This window comes from Ruditapes philippinarum, unplaced genomic scaffold (genome assembly GCF_026571515.1).
Source record: "Ruditapes philippinarum isolate M1 unplaced genomic scaffold, ASM2657151v2 ctg2302_1_1_1_1, whole genome shotgun sequence".
NCBI lineage: Eukaryota > Metazoa > Mollusca > Bivalvia > Venerida > Veneridae > Ruditapes > Ruditapes philippinarum.
The window spans coordinates 71302-95179 of record NW_026866498.1 but is presented as its reverse complement, the minus strand read 5'-3'; the positions used below and the strand labels follow the sequence as shown (position 1 = coordinate 95179).

The following is a 23878-nucleotide window of genomic DNA, read 5'->3' as shown; positions in this document are numbered from 1 at the left end:
GCAACTTGCTATATTTGAAAATATGGAAAATGTTTTGTTTTTATTTGAAAGATGATCATTTGTATGTTATGTAATGTATAGATATATGTTTGCTTCTTCCAATTATTAAATATTTAAATTTTATAAACTCAAACTGTGATATTTGATTCATTGCAATTCAATGTAGTTTTCGTTTGTAATTGTTTATCTGGGTACATATGTTTTGCATTTATTCTTCTATACAGTAATTGTGCTACTTTGGTATGTAGTTTATTTTGATAACTGTATTCTTGTCACTAATGGCATCAGATATTTATATCACAGGACTATTTTTAGCTCGACTATTCGAAGAATATGAGAGCTATTGTAGTCGCCCCGGCGTCCGCGTCGGCGTCTGCGTCTGCGTTGGTTAAAGTTTTTTGTAAAGTCAAATATCTCAATTATTGCTTGAGATATTCAATTGAAACTTACAATACTTATTTATAGTAACAAGGTACATCAGATTGACAAGTTCGATAACTCTGCCTACAATATTGACAGAATTATGCCCCTTTTTAACTTAGAAATTTTGGTTAAAGTTTTTTGTATAGTCAAATATCTCAATTATTGCTTGAGATATTCAATTGAAACTTACAATGCTTATTTATAGTAACAAGGTACATCAGATTGACAAGTTCGATAACTCTGCCTACAATATTGACAGAATTATGCCCCTTTTTAACTTAAAAATTTTGGTTAAAGTTTTTTGTAAAGTCAAATATCTCAATTATTGCTTGAGATATTCAATTGAAACTTACAGTACTTGTTTATAGTAACAAGGTACATCAGATTGAGAAGTTGGATAACTCTGTCTATAATATTGACAGAATTATGCCCCTTTTTAACTTAGAAATTTTGGTTAAAGTTTTTTTGTATAGTCAAATATCTCAATTATTGCTTGAGATATTCAATTGAAATTTACAATACTTTTTTATAGTAACAATGTACATCATTTTGCAAAATTGCATAACTCTGTCTGCAATATTTGCAGAATTATTTGCCCCTTTGAAACTTAGAAATTTTGGTTAAAGGTTAAAGGTCTTCAAAGATATTTACTTGAAACTTTACACATGTACTTAGGGTCATAATTTGAGGGTCATAACTGTATGTCACTGACCAAGTTCCATAACTCTATCTTGTATAAAGGCTGATTCATATCCCTTTTCTACTTTGTCTCCTGGTTAATGTTTACATGCAAGTTTTACATATCTCAATAACTATTAAAGATATTTATTTAAAACTTCACATATGCATTTAGGGTCAGAATTGTAGGTCACTGACAAAGATCCATAATTCTATCTTGCATTTAGGCTGGTTTTTCTTCCCTTTTTCAACTTAGAAATTCATGGTGAAGTTTTGCTTGTAAGCTGTTATCTCCATAACTACTGAAAGGTTTGTGCCTTTTTTGGGACAATTTTATGCATTCATAATAATAAAGCAGTGATTTACTTGATAAAAAATCTTAATAAGCCTTTGTACCTTTTCTGTCAATTTTATGTATGCATAGGTAATTAGTATTATTATACTCAATAAAACACCCTTGTGACATTACCTTCATAATAGTCAAGCCAATACTGTATAATTAGACTCTTTCTTAGGCCTATAACATGAATTTATAAAAAAAATTAGTCCTTTTGTGAACTTAGGAAATTTAACATTATCAAGGCTCTTTTACTATCAAGCACTTAGAATAGTCGAGCGTGCTGTCCTACCGACAGCTCTTGTTCATCACCTTAGTGCAATAACTGGTTAACTCCTATTAAATTTAGAAGGACTTAACCCGTTACTGCACAAAGGTGACGATATTTTCATTGGTAATCATAAAAGAATGAGGAGAAGTTGTAAAGTAAGAAAGTTGGTGCACTTAAATTAGAGTATTAATGTTGTGGTAGCTTGATTTATTATTAATATATAAACCAGATATACATGTCTTGTATGGATTCACATGTCCTTTACATGGGGGGGGGGGTAGTTAGCAAAATATATGCAAGCAACATTGAGTTTTAAATCAGAAACATATTTGTAAGTATATATTGTTCAGTACTTGAAATCACTTTGAAGTATTTCATTTTATCACAAAGGTCACAGCTATTCAACCTTTTAAAATGAATTTTATCAACCTCTTGGTCTATACATCCTCATGTTAAGAGAAGTTAAAAGTTTTTGTTGCAGTGAAAATTTGAATTCATTCTCCTTATCACAGTTCAAACGTTGTCACAATATGTACACAGTCATTTCCTCTAGCTCCCCTTATACTCTAGCTGGTAAATGTCATTAAAATTGATTAAAATATTAAAGGATTTGTTTCATTTTCTTGCCAAAAATAAAGTTACAAAACTTTACTTGTTTATCTTGACATAAAATAAATATCATTCAGATTCTCTTAAATTGTTATGCCCAAATATTGCTATATCAACTACATGTATTTCTGTGGATAAAAATCAATATTTCTATGTTTGGAATAGCCATACGGCGTACTTACTTTTGTTTTTATGGGCTATTACTCTGGCAAAATATTTGTCCAGTAATTCCATGTACATTCGAGTCTGATCTAAGATCTAATATGTATTTTTTGTCAATTAAAAGTAACTTTTCCTTTTTACTCAATAACTTCACATTTTTGATTGATCATTATTTGTTTACCTCACTATGTTATAATTAGAGGTCAATTGAATGAAAAATGTATAAATTAGGGAAATACATTTTAACGGACTTTTAATGTTAATTAAAAAATGGAGGTAATTGCTATTTTCTCTTCAAGATTTATGTTTGTTTGTGAATGATTTGTTTATTTGATTGCATTTATCTTTACCATATATAACTGAGAAATTAAATAATACTTTCACTCCTATATTTTGTTGTTGTCATTTACTCATTTGTTAGCTTATGCTGAGACTAAGATACCAAATTCGTAACTGATCTTTAGTTATGTTTTGTTTAGGCAAAAGTCACCGACATGAAAAGTTTGTGTTGTGAGTACGACTAAAGGAATAGATGATTAGCCTTTAACCTAGAAACAAGAAAAATAACTAATTAATCTAATATTTGTAATTCTTTGCCCCTAGTACAGCTAAATTATGTTTCTTTTCCCATAATTCTTAATTAATTTACGACCGGAACTGACAGATTTCAAGCATGTACGTTTTTGTTTTTACTTTCAAGCCGCCCGCTTTGTTCAATATGCGAACATTGGATAAATAGTCCAGGGGTCGCTAGTTTAATCCTCGAATGATTCGTATTTTTGTTTAGGACATTGGATCTACTGGTCATTTGTTCAGGAATCATGTGGAATTGGTACTCAATATAGTACTCGGTTAGGCCGTTATTCGTTTAATTATTCCGGAAAGCCGATAAGGTGGGCCGATCGCCGAGATATGTCCAAAAACATATGTTGTAAAACAAGAATAAAACTTATAGAAAATAAAGAGATGACAATAAAAACAGGGTTTCATTTAAGGTTTCATAAGATATAATGAAAGTTCAACATCTCTCACACCCCGTAGGACCGGCTTAGTGATAATTTAGTATCGGCACTATAAAGTTTTGGAAAGTGATGGTCCCAGATGATCAGAAAAAACCACGCATTACAACCATAAACCTTGTTTAAACATCGTAACGATGAGAAGAAGTTTGACTTGATAAATGAGACCAGGGTCTTTCAATTGAAATAAACCTGATGAGACGTAAACACGTCTATTTTAGGCAGTAATCTTACAGACTTACTAGTCTAATCACATGTTTCTCGTGATTACTCTATGTTGCCTGATTTCAGACTCTTTCGTAAATGAAAGGAATAAATATAAACGCTACAATGCACTGTGAAGGAGACGATATATTTTAATCAATTTTAAGTATGTGGTGTCGGCCGAGAGTATTTGTTATCACCATTCACGAGGTTTGTCAAGGGGTTTGTTATCATGAAATACTTGTAGCTTGTCAGTTTTTCCTCTTAACATGTCGTGATAGAAAACTACCACTGTAAGGTTACAATAAATGATTCTCGGTCACCTATTTTTCAGTTAATACGCATGCTATCAATATAATCGATACTTTTATGTGTCAACCGGTTTCTTCTTTAGCAAGAGAGATCAAACTTTATAGAATAGCACAATAACCACCAGTCTAGGAGTGCTATTTTACCCAGCTGGATCATACCTGTTTTTGTTGTTGCATTATATTTGGTTGTTGGGTTGTGTCTGTTTGGTAAGATATAATGGTTGATATTGGTCGAGCTGTATTGTCAAGATTATATTGGCCAATAAATGATGTGTGTTTGTTTTTGTTGTAAATAATAATCAGAATTCTTTGTTTTGGGTGTGGATAATAATCAGAATTTGTTGTATAAATGTATATATTACTTAGAGATAAAAAAGATAAAAAATACCATTAAGGCAGTCATTCTCCAGACACGGTGTCTATTATACATCTAACGTTACAGCCTTATGACGGTTTATTTTCTCTTTAGTTCTATTTCTCCAATCTTTTCATATAACTTTCATAAAATATCAATTAAAAATCTTTCCAAAAAGTGCATGTTCATTCCATCTTTTAAATCATAATCACTGGCCTTGAATGATTTGCCATTGTTTTAAATCTCATAATTCATTTTCTCAAGCGAACTAGCATATCCTCATTGTGCGGAAAAAGTTAATCATTTTGCGTACGAGTTGATTTCTGCTTCTCAATTTAAAAACAAACACAAAAAGAAGAAAGAGGAGCCAACGTCAACACCAGGTGAAGTTTTAACTGTTTTTATTATTCTACTAAGTTCGGTTGAACAACAACCTTCATCAATTTAAAGAAATGTGTAATTAGCAAATGTAAATGATCAATTTCTTTCGACTTAAATATCACTGTCATTGTTTCGAATTTCCGCTGTTCTACTGTTAAACTCAACAATACCTGAATACCTGTAATAGTAAAGCAAGTGATAAAGACATTTAAACGTCACCAAATAAGAATTCCAAAATTTCTAATAATTCATTCATTCATTCATTCATTCATCCTTCATTCTTTCCTTCTTTCTTTCTTTCTTTCTTTCTTTCTTTCTTTCTTTCTTTATATCATGGTGACTAAAATAAATTTCGATGGTTAGCTAATGTTGAAAATTATGAATATTAGAATTATATACCAAAATGATTATTTATTTATGTTGTATTTCATTAAAAGCCTTTGATCTTGAGATTCTAATGTAATTATGCTTTTCTTTGAAATTCGGCCATTAGAGCTGAAAATATAGATACACTTCAATGGCTTCTTTCAATATACTTGTGGCAAATTTAGATCAGAGCCAAAATTGAAATTTGATTTCTTTATATTTACCTTAATTAAAATTGTTTAAATGAATTTACCATGGATCTTATTTTGATCAATTTGAAGCTACAAATTAGACAAAGAATCATCTCTTTGGATGCAATGCAACATTTCTGATTGATGCCTGGTCATAATGGACCTGTTGTTGTAATTGAATGTTGTTCAGGTTGAAATCTATGTTGTTAACTTTACAAGTCCTAGGTTTTGCACTCATTATTATCATTAATGAGTTGATAAAATTGCTGATTGTTAGATCAGTAATGAACAAGTTGATAAAAGATGACATATCAAAAATTGTTTTTTTCCTGACCCACTTTTAAGACATTTTTAATCAAAGATTTATTAAATTAATGTGTGATGCTACATTTGTATTATTGAATGAAAGAAAGACATGTTATATAAATGGAATGAAGTTTTGTTTGCCTCATGGCATTTACATCATTGCAAAATTATTTAAACTTAACAACTTTTCTCTTAAGTTTAGCATTGAAAATTAAGTTATGTCCCTTTTACTGTTAAAATATGTATTTATAATTAATTTGCCTTACTACAAAACTACAAAATTTCCAGTTAAGTTTTTATAAAAAAGTTAAAATTTTGAGCATCCAGTGTTATGTTCTTGGTAAATTATACTGAGCTGTACATGCAAGCAAAGCTCTGTATTGATAACTAAGTGGTTTCATTGTCAATATTAATGTATTTCTATGTTGGCCACCAACAGTTGCAATATTGAAATAACATTCAGTCTTTTGAGAGATATGGTTTGTTAATTTAAGTGTCATGAACTGATTTGAGACCTTGTATTTATTTATATGAAGATCAAATAAAGTTTTTTCTTTTCTTTTGAAAAGTTGAACATGTGCATAATTTTATTATTTTGCTTCTATTTTAAGGTTATATATAGATCAGTACGGGGGCATAGAGCTTGACAACTATGGCGCGAGACGTTGTAAATGGAGCTGGAAAGATCAGGTTACCCACGTACATGCCCCGCCCTTCCAACCTATATGTATAGGTATTAATAGACATATGGGAATACGTGTTATGAGCCAGGACAATATATCCTTGACATTCAGTGCTAGCAAGAGAAGTTGTAGATTTAACATGGGATCTAGGTTGAAGGTTTGTAATGTGTATCATGATTCATATATTTATATAGGCAATGAATTGTTTATTTCTGAAACTTATATTTATATAATTGTGGTGATCAATATATGAAATTATTCTTATTTCGAGCAATAAAAAACAGAATATTTATGAAGTTGCTTTACTGCCTGAAAGTGTACTTGTCTAAAACTACTAGCTGAGTAAAAAAATGACACAACAATGCACCACTATACTTGCAAAACTCTGGTGCATTTACATTGTCTGGCAAAATTACAAAAAAAAATCAAACTCTAGTACAATACAAATGCAGATCAAGAACAAATTCAAATTCTGGCACAATTTCCAATTCAAATTCTTGAACAATTCTAGTTCTGGTACATTTACAAATTCAAATTCTTGTACTACTGTATACAAAATCTGGCACAATTCTTATTCAATACAAATCTTGGCACAATGAAAAATTTTAGTACAGCTCTTTTGAAGATTTTTTTTATACATTTGTTTGATAATTATTTGATTTACTACTACTGAACATTGTAAAAATCATCAAACATGTTTATTTAATATTGATGTATAAATAATTTAACATTATTCAAATGATTGCTTATTGTAGTTGGTGGCTCCAGAGAATGCTCCACTTAAAGAGGTGGAGGAGGAATATATTTTCCTAGAGGAGAAGAAAAATCATGTGGAGTAAGTGATAAAATTTATTGTTGATTGAACTTTTCAAATTATCGCAATTTCCTGTATTGGCCCCTTTTAGTTTCTTATCATTTCACTTTGACATGTCCCTCCCCTCCTTTCGCTGCCCTTGTGTTCTCTCCCAGTTTTGGTTTGATGCCTTCTTGGTGTCCTGCTGTTGTTGCTGGATTGCGTCTGGGGCAGCATCCTGTGAACACTGCCTTTGCCTTGTTGATATTTGTTCACATGTTTTGTATATATTATTGATAACATATCTGTCTATCTTACATGTGATGATGGTTCAATTTGATTTAGTTAGTTTGTTTGAACTGGTTTGAAATGATAACCATGTCTGACAAAGTACATAAATGAAATTTGTTATCTTGTGAAAGTTTAATTGGTATGATTTTATTTATGATGGTTATAAACTGTATCAGTCCCTTATTGATGAATTATTGCAGTATAAAAGTTTTGGAATGAGTTATGTCATCCTCTTTATAAATCAAGCCAGATATCTTGTATAATAGTGATTTGTTTTTTGTATGAAATCTGTTGATAAAAATACCCAACTGAAGTTATCTTTAGCAAGTAAATTTAGGACTTAAAATGGTACAGACCTTCCAATTTATTCAAAAGTGAAATAAGCTACACAGCTGTCTTTAACGTATATACTATGACACATGCTCTATTTCTCCCATATGAAAAACATATTTGAAAGCTTTAAATTGACAATTTAGTTAACATTGTTAATGGTTAGGCTTCTCATTCGACAGAAAAGATCAAACACCTGGGGTGCTTTTCACTAACATACTAATGTTATAGTAACTTGAGTTTGAACATACCTTTTGCTTAAACAGATGTTACGTATTTATTTGCGTTTCACTGTTTTAGCTACGCATTTTCGTAAGTTTAAACGTAAAGTTACTCTCACTGAATATTACTGATGTAAATTGCATGTGCTGTTTAGTGAAACGCAAAATGTAAATTTATGTTTTGCTAAATCCAAATTTACGTAAAAAGATACGTAAACGCTCGCCAGTTGTAACAAGGCTTTATTTAAAAGTTTATGTTTTGTTATTTTCAGTGCTTTATTGAACAAGGTGGCTAACTTGCTAAAATTCCCTAACAACCCAAAACTGGAGAAGATGTTGCCACCTCTGCATATAACGTCTAAACAGACGAAGACAGAGAAAATGAAGGAAGATCGTCAACTGTACCTGGCCCAACAATCTGCTCGAGAAAAGAAACAACCGTCCATTACTGTAACTTCATAAGGAATTTGTTTTGTAGGAATATTTACATTTAATATTTACATATACATATATTTTGACATATATTTTGACACAAATAATTGTTGATTGTAAATAATTCAATTCTTGTTATTTTGTTTGGACCTTTTCATTGTTATGGAACAATAAAATCGTTGATTTTGTTTTCAGTTTTATTTATTGTTTTGATTTTTCCATTTTATTTTGTATTTAGACAATGCAGCAATAAAATATCTGCCAATGAGTTTTAGATAGGAAATATGTGTTTTATGTTTTTTGTTAAAAGTTATCAAGGTTCACCTCTTTCCTATTAAAACTTCAAAGCGGCACATTTCTAGGTTTGTGCTTTTTAAACTTGTCAAATTAGTGAAAAATGCTGTCAAGTGTAAACATTAAAGGGACCCCACTGAGGTTTAAAAGTCTAAAAACATAACATTTGAATTTCTTACATAAATGAGCTGGGGCACTTTAAACAGTAATATATGCAAAGATAGTTAAGAAATATACTTTGAAATAAATTGAAAATCGTTTTTTTTATGCTTTTCTTAGCCTAATTTAAGTGAAAAGCGTTTAAACGGTCAGTTTTTTACAATTTAAATAATTATTCTGGAAAAAGGTGTGCGCGAATGATCTGAAATTTTGCACAAAGATTAGTGGTCTAAACCTACATCAAATGGTACAATTATCTAGAAAAAATATTTTCAGTCCCATCATGTCAAAAAACCTCAGTGGATTCCCTTTAAATGGTATAATAGAACATGTGTTTTTCAAAATTTAATCTTATTAACTATAGACTGAAACTTAATTTAGAATTGATTTTGTTTTTCTAAAAATGTGCTCAAAATGAGAGGAGATAAAATGTAATGTTCCATGAATATTCCTTCTTTTTTGGCCAAGTTTTTATTGAGGTATACAATGTATCTTGTATTGTAAAATTGTCCTGCAATCTTGTAGTAAATGCACCTTTTGTTAGATATAAACCAGTATTATTAGAGTTATTTGAGATTTCATACTGTTTATTTAGTAAGTGTAAACTGTATTATGTATGTTTTAATTGCAAACCTTGGATTTTCTTCTCATTTTTCATGCCATGTCACTTTATTTCCATAGATTGCATGGAAATTTTGGAAAAGGATTATTCAAGAAATGAATAATTTGCTTTCAGGACTTTAACTTTGAAGTCATTGACAGTTTTCATTTACTTTGACATAAAAGATTTGCTAAATTATTATTATTATTATTATTATTATTATTATTATTATTGAATGCTGGAAAGGTTTATAAAACATTCTTAGGATATTGTTGTTGCTTTGACCAGGCCAATTGCTATCCTGCCAACTTGTCAACATATTTTCAAAATAAATGTGAAATGGAGACTTAAACTTTAAGCCTTTCCTAAAGACGTTAAAGTATTTGAGTATGAAATTTATTCCAGGGTTTGTTCCTTGAATCAAACTGTTAAAGCTAAATTTGTTTTAACATTTAAATTGTGTGTAAGTTTTCGTCGGTATTATGAAACAGGGTGTTTTTGCTTAAATATATTTTGTTGCATATATTTATAGAGAAAAAATCAGTATTTTCTGTGGAGAAAATACATTCTTTTTCTTTGTAAAATTGTGTACAAATATGTACAGCACCTTTCTTAATCTTTGTTATTCTTATAATTATTACATTTGTTTTTATCTTTGTTGAAACTGCCGTTATTATATACTGATGATCATCAGTCAAAATAGCAAGTAATGAATGCTGATCGACAGACAGAATATTTTCTATTTTAAAAAAAATAAATTTGCAATTGATTAAATTTATGAAAAAGGTCATTCAGTAGCGACTTTTAGTTAATTCCAACCAACTTTAAAAATCCTAAATTCATGTATATACAAAATATTTGTTCTGCTGTGATTTAAGAACATTCCATCAGACTTTTGTACCAAATTAACTCAGCATCTAGCCGTATATAGCATTGTTGGTCTATTTTGAACATGTTGACTCCACTTGCTCTTTACTGTTGACATAGGCGAGACATCATTACTGACCGAAATCTTTTAAATAAAATATTTTAAATAAGAATTCTAGATTTTTTTACATGCAGGGATCAATGGTTGACATTCAATTTACAAATCTCAAGTAAAGATTATCTTTACTGCAACTTGCTATATCTGAAAATAGGGCAAATGTTTTGTTTTATTTGAAAGATGATCATTTGTATGTTATGTAATGTATAGATATATGTTTGCTTCTTCCAATTATTAAATATTTAAATTTTATATACTTGACTGTGATATTTGATTCATTGCAATTCAATGTAGTTTTCGTTTGTTATTGTTTATCTGGGTACATTTGTTTTGCATTTATTCTTCTATACAGTAATTGTGCTACTTGGGTATGTAGTTATTTTGATAACTGTTTTGTTGTAACGAATGGCATCAGATATTTATATCACAAGACTATATTTTAACTTTAGTGCAATAACTGGTTAACTCCTATTAAGTTTAGAAGGACTTAATCCGTTACTGCACTAAGGTGACAATATTTTCATTGGTAATCATAAAAGAATGAGGAGAAGTTGTTAAATAAGAAAGTTGGTGCACTTAAATTAGAGTATTATTGATCTTGGTAGCTTGATTTATTATTTCCATATGAACTGGATCTACATTTCTTGTATGGATGCACATGTCTTTTACGTATGTATGCTATTTTTTATTTTCTTTGGGGGGGGGGGGGGGTAATTAGCAAAATATATGCAAACATCATTGAGTTTTAAATCAGAAACACATTTGTAGGTATGTATTGTTCCGTACTCTATATTACTTTGATGTTTTTTATTCTGTCACTTAGGACACAGCTATTCAAACTTTTAAAGTGGATTTTATCAACCTCTTGGTATATAGATCCTCATTTTAAGAGAAGAAGTTAAAAGTCTTTGTTGCAGTGAAAATTTTAATTCATTCACCGTATCACAGTTCAAACGTTGTCACAATATTTAAACAGTCATTTTCTCTTGCTCCCCTTATACTCTAGCTGGCAAATGTCATTAAAATTGATTCAAACATTAAAGGATATGTTTCATTTTCTTGCCAAAAATAAAGTTAAAAAACTTCACCTGTTTATCTTGACATAAAATAAATATCATTCAGATTCTCTTAAATTGTTATGCCCAAATATCGCTATATCAACTACATGTATTTCAGTGGATAAAAATCAATATTTCTATGTTTGGAATAGCCATACGGCGTACTTACTTTGGCTTTTATGGGCTGTTACTCTGGCAAAATATTTGTCCAGTAATTCCATGTATGACCAGTTATTACCTAAGATTTAATATGTATTTTCTTATCAATTAAAAGTAATAACTGTTGACACATTTTATTTCTAGCAATAACTTTTCCTTTTAAATAAATAACTTCACATTTTAGTTATAATTAGAGGTCAATTGAATGAAAAATGTATAAATTAGGAAAATTATTTTTACGATTTTTTAATGTAAATTACAAAATGAAGGTAATTTCTTTTTTATTTTCAAAATTTATGTTTGTTTGTGAATGATTTGTGTATTTGACTGCATTTATCTTTACCGTATATAACTGAGAAATTAAATAATATTTTCACTCATATATTTTGTTGTTGTAATTTACTCATTTGTTACCTTGTGCCGAGACATAGATACCAAATGCATAACTGATCTTTAGTTATGTTTTTTGAGCCGAAAATCCCCAACATGAAATGTTTTCGTACTCAAAAGTTCAGAGTATGACTAAATGAATAGAATTGATTAGCCTTTGATCAATAAACAAGAAAAATAAACTAATAATCGAATCTTTGCAATTTTTAGCCCCTTGTAAAGGTAATATGTTTTCTTTTCTCATATTTCTTAATAAATTTACAATTTGAACCGACATATTTCAAGCATGTCCTTTTTTGTTTTTATTTTCTAGCCGCCCGCTTTGTTCAATAAGCGAACATTGGATAAATAATCCAGGGGTCGCTAGTTTAATCCTCGAATGATCTGTATTTTGTCTAGGACATTGGATCTACTGGCCATTTGTTCAGAAATTATGTGGAATAAGTACTTAATGTAGTAGTCGGACACTTGTGGAGACATAGGTCGTTACTGGTTAATTATCCTGGAAAGCAGATTATGTGGGCCGATCGCAGAGTTATGACCAAAAACATATGTCATATATAACTTATAACCGATGTAAAACCAGAAAAAAAACCCCACAAAGTTATAGAAAATAAGAGTTGACAATACGAAACAGGGTTTTAATTAGGTTTCATAAGATAGAAATAAAAGTGCAACATCTCTCGCACACCGTACCACCGGCTTAGTGATAATCGGCACTAATTAGCGGTATGGAAAGTGGAGGCCCCCAGATGATAAGAAAAACACATTTAAATAACAACCATAAGCCTTGTTTAAAGATCGTAATGATGAGAAGAAGTTTGACTTGATAAATGAGACATATAAACGTGTATATTAGGCAGTAATCTTACAGTCTAACTACATGTTTCTCATGATTACATATGTTGCCTGATTTCAGACTCTTTCGTATATGAAAGGAATAAATATAAACGCTACCATGCACTGTGAAGGAGACGATATATTTTAATCAATGTTAAGTTTGTGGTGTGATAATTCGGCCGATAGTATTTGTTATCATCTTTCAAGAGGTTTGTCAAGGGGTTTGTTATCATGAAATTCTTGTAACTTGTCAGTTTTTCCTCTTAACCTGTCGTGATAGAAAACTGCCAACTTTGTAAGGTTAAAATAAATGATTCTATGTCATGTTTTGCAACTTTTCAGGCATGTTATCAATATAAACGATACTTTATGTGTCAACCGGTTTCTTCTTTAGCAAGAGAGATCATTTGTGTGCCAGAGCAACTTAATAAAATAGCATAATATACACCCGTCTAGGACTGCATTTTATCGTGTATTTTTATAATTAGTTCTTCGAATACATAGGTGATTTTGAACAATTGTCCGATGTGTACGGAATTCCGTTAGGGCCACCGTGGTTTCGCGCTGTCGCCCTAAGGACGAAATCGTGAAAACACGATACAAGATCGCGAAAACACGATGCGAACACTATCGCGTTTTCGCGCTATTAATATCGTGGTTTCGCGTTTTGGCCTCGATCTCCCATCGTGTTTTCGTCTTCGCGATCAGTAGGGCGAAAACGTGAAAACACGATATTAATAGCGCGAAAACGCGATATTTTCGCATCGTGTTTTCGCGATTCGTATCGTGTTTTCGCGTTTTCGCCCTATTGACCGCGAAGGCGAAAACACGATATTTTATATAAAATAAAATCGAACCAGCGGTTAAGGAGAAGCACAGATAGACAGACAGACAGATGTAATGTACAAAAACAATATGTCTCCCATATATGTTTGGTAGAAGTCTACTAGTCTACACCAAAGCACAAAGCTCTAGGCCTTGCAATTTCAGAGAAGACATTTTAAAGATTTTCCTGTAAAAGTATATAGTAAACCATATGCCCCCGGTTGGGGCAAATATGACACCGGTGTCATGATTTGAAAAAAAATATATTCGTATAGAATCTCAAAGCTCTGGGCCTTGTCGTTTCAGAGATAATTTTTAAATGTTAACGGACGGAGGCGAGGACCACAGATGACGAATAGATTGTGATCACTTAAAACTCAACTGGCCACGAAGTGAGAGGTAGCCTATTAAATCGTAAAAGAAGCGTTTCCCTTGGTTTTAAGGATTAGGATCTGCCATTGCATGCAATGAAGATAACCTATACAGAAGACTCAATAATGAGTGATTGTGAACAAATTAACCTCATCTGCTACCACCAAAATGCATTATAGACCTTTTTACAGTACGATTTTTCGATAGCAACGTATGTTGCATTTCGCGCATTCACATTCTGCGTCGGGCAAAAGCGCAATAACGAAATATTACATTTTAGCGTACTTAAAGGCTATAAAAGGCGTGATTTCAAGTTATGTCACACAGAAAAAGAAATTTTGAGATAAATTAAAGCGGTAAGTACTTTAAACGTGAACGTGCAATTCTTAAACAATCGTCTTTTCCATGCCTTTTTTGGACAATCTTGGCCACAAAGCTATGAAGGCATCTTTTGTGTTTCTGTTAAAGTGACATTATGCCCATCCAATGGTATAAATGAGTGAACAAGTGAATATCAAAATAAATTTTCATTTTTCAATAATTCCTTTCAATATAAAAAAGAAATTTCACATTAAGAGTAAACAACACATGGATTCAAATGGAATTTTCGTAAATATCCGCTAGAATTAACCTGCAACGTTCATTTCGTAAAAAAGTAGTCTTTTTATATTATAGGCAGATTTAAATTTTATCCTTAACATTTTCCAATATGAACTGTTGGTCAATCACCATTTTAACAGTCAACCTTTTGAAATATATAGTCAGTTCAGCTTAACTTGACTATGGAAATACGAGCATAATGTCACTTTATTTTTAAAGCTTTTTTATATGATTTTCTACTTTTTACCTTAAACTAACTCGGAATTGTCTATGAATATCTACTACATTCCTATGTAGGGCAAGGCTCTTTTTGCCCTACGCAAATTGCGCTTGCGCGAAAAAATACTATTTCCGGTCAATTTTTCATAGCGACGGACCGCTTCGTTTAAAGGTCTATACCACAACTTTACCAGACTGACCTAATGTAAACCTTATGATAATTATTCATATAATGAGTATGTTATTTGCACATACATATAACTGCCAAATTCATTATTATAAGAATTATCTCATGTCACTTGCAATTGTCAGCTTATGTTTTAAGGGAAGCTTGTACTTACTCTATTTCTAGTCAGAAAGGCGAAAACGCGAAAACATGATATGAGATCACAAGAACACGATGCCAAAAATATCGCGTTTTCGCGCCATTGATATCGCGTTTTCTCGATATTTTTCGCATCGTATTTTCGCGATCTCTTATCGTGTTTACGCTTTATTGCATCGTGTTTTTGCGTCACGGTATGGTGTTTTTCGCGATTCGACGAAAGCGCGAAACCGCGCAGGCTCTAACGGAAAACCGTACATGTGTCGAATACAATGCTGATGTCACGATAGAATGTAGAGAAATAGAGTCCAATTAAAACCGACTAAAGTGTGTCTTCTGGTACAAGGTAACTTCTTCCATGAATATTAGTTGTCCATGATCAGGTTTCAGTAATGAAGAAGTTTCATAGTAAGGTTTTAAAAAGTTCATAATTTTATTATTAGTATTCTTCATTTACAAAATACAACAATCTATAACAAATATTGATAATTTATTAGATACATTGGAACGTCTAGAAAAAAATCATTCTAATTATTTTCACTTTTCAAATGTTAAAAAAAAACAGAGCATCATTTTGAATTTCGGATTGAAATATGATGTCAAAATTTTTATTAAGTTTCTTGTTTGTTTTAATATACATGTTAAGAAAGCAAGTATACAGTTGCTTACTTAAATGTTCCCTAAGAAAGCAAGACAAATCAAATGGAGAAGCTGGAACAATGTTTTTGCCTAGACCGGCTGTCCCGGCTAACCGGAATCTGATTCCGGGTGTACTGGTTTTCCGGCTCAGTTCAGCTGATATTTCGCACATACCGACTTGCTCCTGTCAGCCGCAGGCTTAAATCCGCGAAATCCCATTTGTGGTACGGCTAGCGGTATCACCGTGTGTCCGCTTGTATAAGTGTGTTTTTCAGGAATACTCGTACTAGTATTTGACCGACATTTAACCGAAAATCTAACTGTAAATTATCTTTTCAGCTCAAATCTCAAAATCGCCGACTGGCCCCAAGTTTCAATTCCACAGAACTGCACATGATGACATACTCCTGTGGTAAGGTCTTGTCCATGTGTTGTCCTCTTGCCATAAATACTACCGTTAAGGCAAACATCGTCTGCAAATTGTCATTTAAGATACCAAATACTAACATATTGACGGACGAGCGGATGGACAATCAGATGTTAGATTTTCTTATTTCAGAAGTAGCCTTTGTTACGGTTGTTCAGGCTAGCCGGAATGACCGTAAATCGAGGTAATTACTAATTTGAAATTACTTTATGAAACAAAATGATGAACTGTGTGCATGTTTCACTGTATCTGGTAAGCTGATGCAGGCGAAGCCTAATATTGAAACATCCGGAGAAACCAGAACTGTCAGACTAGGCAATGAAAAGTGTTCCAGCGGGCCCGGTTGTCTGTTTAACATCTTAAGAACAGTCTGATGGTAGTGACAATTCTCCAATCTTTTAATATCAGAACAATTAAAGCTTCATCTATTTTCCATCTTTTAAATCATTATCGCTGGTAATAATTTGGCATCGTTTTAAATCACATTATATATTTTTTTCTATTGAACTAGCATATCCATATTTGCGCGGGAAAAGTTTCAAATTAAAGAAATCATTTTGCGTAGGAGTTGATTTATGTTCTGTAGGCTTTATGTATTGTAAAACAAAGTAACAAAAGGAAATGAAAGAAATATAAATGATCAACTTCTTTCGATTAAAAATATAACTGTCATTGTTTAAAATTTTCCACTGTTCTACTGTTGAACTCAACAACACATTAATACCTGTAATAATAAAACAAAATGCCAAAGGCATATAAACACGTCACCAAATCAGAATTCTAGAATGCCATATAATCTTTTACGTTTTCTTTCTTTCTTTCTTTCTTTCTTTCTTTGTCTCCCTTTGATATATCTACACTGATATTAGGATTTTGAATAAGTCAGTGTGACTTTGAACTTGCCCCGAAAGAAGCCTAAACATGCGATCTGCAGATCATTTCTGTAAAAGTAACATTTCATACAATCGGTTAAAAGATAGATTGCGATAAAAAAAAAATTGAAATCAATATATTAAGACCAAGTGTGACCTTGACCTTGTCCTGAGGGAGGTCAAACTTGCACTCTGCACATTGTCTCATTATGGTTAACATTTCCGCCAGTTAGTTCGAATTTGCTTCCACTTGATCAAAAGATTCAGACTGCACAAGAAAACCCTTATATAAGTCTAAATACATCATGTAATCCTGGGGCTGGGCCAATTTGATCTAAGGAAGTCTGAATACTTGTTCTGCACACCGTCTCATTGTAAATAATATTTCTACAAAAAAGTCATCAGTTCAAAAGATAAGAGAGGACACGAAAATTTGAAACTTCTACAAAATGATAAAGTGTGAACTTGATCTTCACCTGTGAAAGGCCAAACCTGCGCTCTTTACTTTGTCTCATAATGGGTTAACATTTCTGTCAAGTAGTTTTAATTTCCTTCCACCGGTTCAAAAGATACAGACCGGGCACGAAACCTGCACACAGACGGACGGATGGACCAACGGATAGATGGACAACCAGGTGCATAACAATATACGCCATTATACGCCAAAATGTTCTCGGGCGTATAAAAAGACGTTAAAGTTTAGGGCTGAAAAAGATATTTGAAACTACTTTCTATATTTTTGAAGTGGGAAAGAAGAAAATCTTCAAAAGCAATAAAATCAGAGAAAAAGATATTTTAATCACAGACAATGATAGATATCTCATTGCCCTATTATCAGAATCAATAATTCCGAAAAACCAGAAAATACCACGTTACTTACAATTAGTTTTGGCAAAACTTTACAGATATGTGTTTTGAATAATGGCGAGATTTTCTTAAGTCTGAAAATGCCACCAATCATATATTTGTATCAAAACTATGTCTAAAGCACATGATATGATTCAGAAATGTGAAAAAAAAAAACAAATGTAAAAATACTTGCCATTTATTAGCATTATTCTGCATGACGTTTCTCTGCAATATATTTTCCATAAAATCGTTGGAGAAATTCACACACTGCTGAAGCGCAAGTAGAATAGGGATATTCATATCTGGGTTGATTGTCGTTACGCGTTCTCCATAATTTACCACTGGATGTATATTTCCTCTAGGAAGACCAAATAAATCACTTGCTCTATTAATTTCTTCTAATACCTTTTTACTTCTGTAGATGTTAACTACATTTTTATTGACTTCATCACATAACTCATCGCATTTCGTAAGAATTAAAATGCGTTGTAAATCTGAAACAGTAAACATAAATACATTTGCCCTAGGACAAGTTACCTTGCTACACTTATTTTTTATACTTTTATAGGAAAACGAAAAAATGTTGTTTTTTTATATTAAGTCTAAAGCCTTTTCGTCTTTTATCATTTTGAAGATAGATATAAACCTGCCAGCGTGTACAGCAAATGAAAAAATGTTCTGTATTTGAAAAGCTTTCCTAATGTTTGATGATTATAGTTTTAAATTGAGTATTCCATTTTTTTTGTTATGAAACTATACAAAAGTCACCCACCAGAACTTATCTGTTTTGTTTGCAACTTTCTAATACTATGTGTAAACGAACTATCCATCACACTTAATAAACAAATATCCACTACATAAATGACACAATGCATCATGTCTGCCTCAGAAGGATTCTTTCTGTAGAACGGGTTATCCTCTTCAATAATTCCACCTAAGAAAAACTGAAATTATATATACGCTTTCTTTTTTTATATTTCTATCGTGCTTGTTTAACCAAGTATATAAAGGTTGTAGGGAATATAATATGTTCTTAATGAATCAAGAAGGCTAAACGAAGATAACGCGACTGTTGATTTCTTATTTTTAGACCACTCAATGTAAACTCTTACCGCTTATAAGTGTTTGTATACTATTGGTGATTTAAGATCAAAATAAGATATGAAACGAGCCTTGGTTTAGTCCCATTGTTTGCACACGCTTTTTGACTTTGGGACCATACACCGCTTTTCATGGAATGACACGAACGTTCCTCATTGATGGTCCCATGATGATCGCCTTTAGAACACATTTTCGGATGTTATTAAATTGAAACTTTCATAATTGTCATTGTTTAAATGTTGATTTTTTCTGAAGACGGTGCCAAGGGGCCCGGAGGGTAGCTTGCAAATACAACCACCGAGAGAGAGAGCCGAATTTAAGTAATAGATCCGTATTCTCTTACGCCTATAGTAATTTAATGTACTACTTTGTTTTAAAATATAAAGTCGACCGTTTGACATTACGTTAGCACAGTTCTTCAAAATAACATGCTAATGAAATGAGGAGTTTCTTAGTGTTACAAACATATCTGTTCGTGTGATTTGTGCAGTTAACTTTAAAAGTGAGTATATAGTTAGATAAACACTGACAGTAAGCAAAGAACTACATTATTGCATTTTTTATTACACAACTTTCCCCGTTCCTTTATTACCTATATTTTTCGGCAAGACTGTTAACAATAAATTGAAATATTTCTATCGCTTTGTAAAATGTGTTTTGTTAAATATCAACGGTTGGCCAGATAGTTATTATTTCATAAATGAGAGTAAAAATGTAATCGATTCGAAATTAAGAGAAAACACACACACACACACACACACACACACGCACGCACGCACGCACGCACACACACACACACACACACACACACACACACACACACACACACACACACACACACACACACACACACACACAAAGAAACAACAAAACGCCCGCAATAGAATCATTGGAAAGAAAATAAAATTGCATGGACCATGTGTGATAAAAAGAACTGTAAATGCATCTTTGGAACATTTATTTTCTGGTGGGACTTGTAAGATGATGGTATGATACTAGTATGCTACTCATAGTGATAAGGTATCGTCAATGGGTTTGAAGCCTTTTCGTTTTCAATGAAATGATTATGAACAAGAACAAAGATGGGGTATTATACTTCTGAATAAAAGAAGTGTTTGAGTAATCAATATAATTTTTCAATAAGTTAATAGACCCAATAAAGAAATTTCACCAAAAATGTTTTACTTTAATTATACGTTCTGTACTGAATATCCTCCAAGGGTGGGAGCATTTTTGACCCTGCATGATTCATAAAACATCATAGAGGTATACTAGGCAATTGCACATGCCAAATATATAAGCAAGCTCCGAGTGCTGTAGTTATTCACAAAAAGATTTGATGTGTCTTTTAATACATCAATCTACATTAGAAATGTGACCCTCAGGACAATGACATGGTTAGTGTTACTCTTGTAGAAATGTGAATGACTCTCATTTTATGGTTCATGCTAATATTTAAGTTTTTGCGTTAAGAGTTCAGAAGCAAATACTTTCAAAATATGTTTGTAAGTATAGAAAAAACTTAGTGACAACCAGGGTTGGGCCAGTACTCACCCAAGGGTCATGATTTTTAAAATTTTCGCAAAGGGCAACAAAGCAGAAATCATGTGACCCCCTGAGCGAGGCCAATTCTTTTTTTTTTTTTCAGGCCCCACATGGGGTAACCCCATTTATTCGCTTCGTCATATAACCATTTGTGGGTCGAAGCACATCCCACAGTGGTTTTACAATTATTTGTTTTCATGCATATGAACGGTTATACCAGATGTGGAACCAATGTAATGAAAGAAAAAAAAAACAACAATTACAAAAAAAAATCAAAAAGAAAACACACACACACACGCACGCACGCGCACGCACGCACGCACGCACGCACGCACGCACGCACGCACACACACACACACACACACACACAACAACAACAACAACAACAACAACAAAAAACACAAAGAGACAGGGACGACACATGCATTCATACTCGCACTCATAACCGTATTTTTTTAAGAAATAGTTTCAAAAGCATCAACAGTATATAAAATCTAAAGCATGCTATTTTGGCTTGAATTATTTCTTAATTACTTAAACTCAAAAAACAGTACTTTTCAGTGTAGAAATAATATTTTCTCAGCTGACATTTTTCTTTTTTAAAAATATAAAAATAAATTTTCTAAAAAGACTCCAAACATTTTCAAATTTCGGTAATCTATTATTTATGATTGCTACCTCTTTATCAGTCTTGAGCTTTTGTGTTATAAAAGTTTTTGGCTGCAATCATTGATAAAGAAAGATCAAGCATTTTACACTGATAAATATACATTTTTAAAGTATACTAAAAATAAGTTTTTTGCGTTAGATAAATCATCCTTTGCATTATAGCCAAACATCATTTCTTTTATACCCAAAGATAAAAAAGGTGCTTCATTTATTTTAAGAAATTCCTTTATAAATTTTTTGACAATGGGACACATCCAGAATAGATGCTCAATGCTTTCAACATCATTACTACAAAAAGAACATAAAGGACTTTCTTTATACTTAATTTTGTATAAAAGATGATTGGTTCCAATAATCCTGTGTAAAATTTTTGTTTGGAACCATTGCAACTTAGCACATTTTGTAATTCTAAAAGGCATTTCGAATATAATTTTCCATTCGTTTTCACTAAAAGCTAAATTAAGGTTATTTGTCCATTTTTCGATACTTGTTGGCTTTGATTTGTTTTTATTTAATATATTATAGAAAGGTTTTGCTCCATTTATGTCTGATATAATATCTTTAAAGTATAGCGGTATGTCTGGGCCAATGCTTTTCTGTTGGATGTTATAGATTATATTATATTTATTTAAAAATTGCTTTACTGATAGAATCATACCGTTGAAAATTAAGATATTAGATTGGACATTGTATCTTTTTATAAATTCATTATAAGATAAAAACTTTCCATCAGATATAAGGTGTTCTATGTTACAAACACCAGCATCGAAACCACAATTTTAAATATACGCTTTTTGAACCAATAATATGTTATTGTTATAAAATAAAGTATGTTTTCCGAAAGAATTATTTTCGATTGGAATTAATTCTATATATCGTGATAAGGCTGTAAAAGTGTCCTTCCAAAAAAGATTGTTTCTTTTGCAAGTTCCAACTATCATTTGAGATTATTCTTTTTAAACCATGTTATTTTTAATGACATGATAAAGGCGGAAATATTATCATCTGCAAGCCGCCCTCAGCATAGTTTTTACAATAATGGAAGACTTTATTTTACATTTCCTTGCCAAATAAATTCATAAAACATTTTATTTAATACACTGATTACATCTTCAGAAGGATTTGGTATTGAAATGAATAAATGGTTTGCATATGAAATCAAAAGAGATTTAATGACAGCAATTTTACCTATTGGTGTTAGAATTCTTCTTTTCCAATTTTGAATAACCTTTCGGATATTATCTATTCTTTCGCTATAGTTTAAATCTATTATTTTACTTAAGTCAACATGAAAATTTATGCCTAACATTTTAAATTGATGTTGATTCCAAGACAATTTCCATCTTGTTTTTATACTGTTTTGAGAATATTTCATTTTTCCTATCCACACAACCTTAGTTTTATCAAAATTAACATTAAGTCCCGATAGTTTGTGCAAAATCTGACAAGATTTCCAAAGATTTATTTAAAGACGCACTTGATCCATCTAAAATCATTGTTGTGTCATCTGCAAATTGTGACAATTTATGTTCTACATTGTTAATGTTTATTCCTTTAATAATCTTATCATTTCTTATTTTTAAAGCTAGAACTTCAGCACATAATATAAAAATATAACATGAAAGAGGATCTCCTTGTCGGCAGCCTCTACCTATTTTTACAAAATTTGATAAAAACCCACATTGATTAACAGCAGAAGTTGCATCCTTATATAAAATATCAAACCATTTTTTTATAGACGGACCAAAGTTAAAAAAAAGACAGAGTATTCTGTACAAATGACCAAGAGAGTGAATCAAAAGCTTTTTCAAAATCTATTAAAAGGAAAAGTCCAGGAATGTTATTTTCTTCAGTATACTGCATGATATCATAGATAAGACGGGTATTTTCTCCAATATATCTTCCTTTGATGAAACCTGTTTGATCTTTATTTATTAGTTTATCTAGAGTAAGTTTTATTCGATTCGCTATGCAACCTGCAGCAATTTTGTATACGGTATTTAGAAGTGTTATAGGTCTCCAATTTTTCACGAATTGTTTAGGTTTATTTTCTTTTGGAATACATGTTATTACACCTTGTGTTTGGGTCACTGACAATTTATTTGAAGTATAAGCATCATTGATAGCTCTTACCACAAAAGGACCTAAATTTTTCCAGAATACCTTATAAAAATCTGCACTAAAGCCTGATGTCCCCGGGCTTTTATTATTTGCCATATTTTGTAAAACTTTACTAGCTTCTTCATAATTTATATAGCCTTCTAATACATTGGATTCCGATTCACTTAAAACCGGTGCATCTATATTTTCCACAAATTGTAAAAATTGATCATTTGCATCATATGCTGATTTTTTGCTGAAAAGAGTTCTATAAAAATCTTCAATTTCTTTTAATATTAACTTTTGATCATTAAGAATACTACCGTCGTCTTTTTGAATCTTATGTATAGTCTTAGTTATGTAACTATGTTTTTCTAAACCGCAAAAAAAATTTGAAGGTTTTTCTCCTTCTAAAGTCCATTTTGCTCTTGACCTTATAAGATAACCTTGAAGCTGAATATTATTAAGTTCTTTTAAATTATTTTG

The 23878-nt window shown here is 31.5% G+C and overlaps 2 protein-coding genes across 2 annotated transcripts in view; one reads left to right on the top strand and one right to left on the bottom strand.

The window, feature by feature from the left end:
- The first annotated feature begins 6216 nt into the window (after nucleotides 1-6216).
- On the top strand, nucleotides 6217-8712 carry LOC132732662 (glutamate-rich protein 6-like). The gene is made up of 3 exons (XM_060719133.1): nucleotides 6217-6453; nucleotides 7052-7131; nucleotides 8204-8712. Exons 1-3 carry the CDS (start codon nucleotides 6361-6363, stop codon nucleotides 8391-8393), a joined length of 363 nt encoding a protein of 120 aa, XP_060575116.1. The 5' UTR covers nucleotides 6217-6360; the 3' UTR covers nucleotides 8394-8712.
- A 7464-nt stretch (nucleotides 8713-16176) lies between these two features.
- LOC132732661 (interferon-induced protein 44-like) overlaps nucleotides 16177-23878 on the bottom strand; it is a 33607-nt gene continuing 25905 nt past the window's right edge. The window contains exons 5-7 of the mRNA XM_060719132.1: nucleotides 18750-18921; nucleotides 18167-18471; nucleotides 16177-16302 (exon numbers count right to left, since the gene is read on the bottom strand). Of these exons, the coding sequence (XP_060575115.1) occupies nucleotides 16177-16302; nucleotides 18167-18471; nucleotides 18750-18921 (603 nt within the window). The remainder of the gene's footprint in view (nucleotides 16303-18166; nucleotides 18472-18749; nucleotides 18922-23878) is intronic.

Coding starts and splice junctions, on each gene's coding strand:
- LOC132732662 (XM_060719133.1), top strand. CDS start 6,361: ATGGGAATACGTGTTATGAGCCAGGACAATATATCCTTGACATTCAGT. Junction 6,454..7,051: donor ACATGGGATCTAGGTTGAAG/GTTTGTAATGTG, acceptor TGCTTATTGTAG/TTGGTGGCTCCAGAGAATGC. Junction 7,132..8,203: donor GAGAAGAAAAATCATGTGGA/GTAAGTGATAAA, acceptor TGTTATTTTCAG/TGCTTTATTGAACAAGGTGG.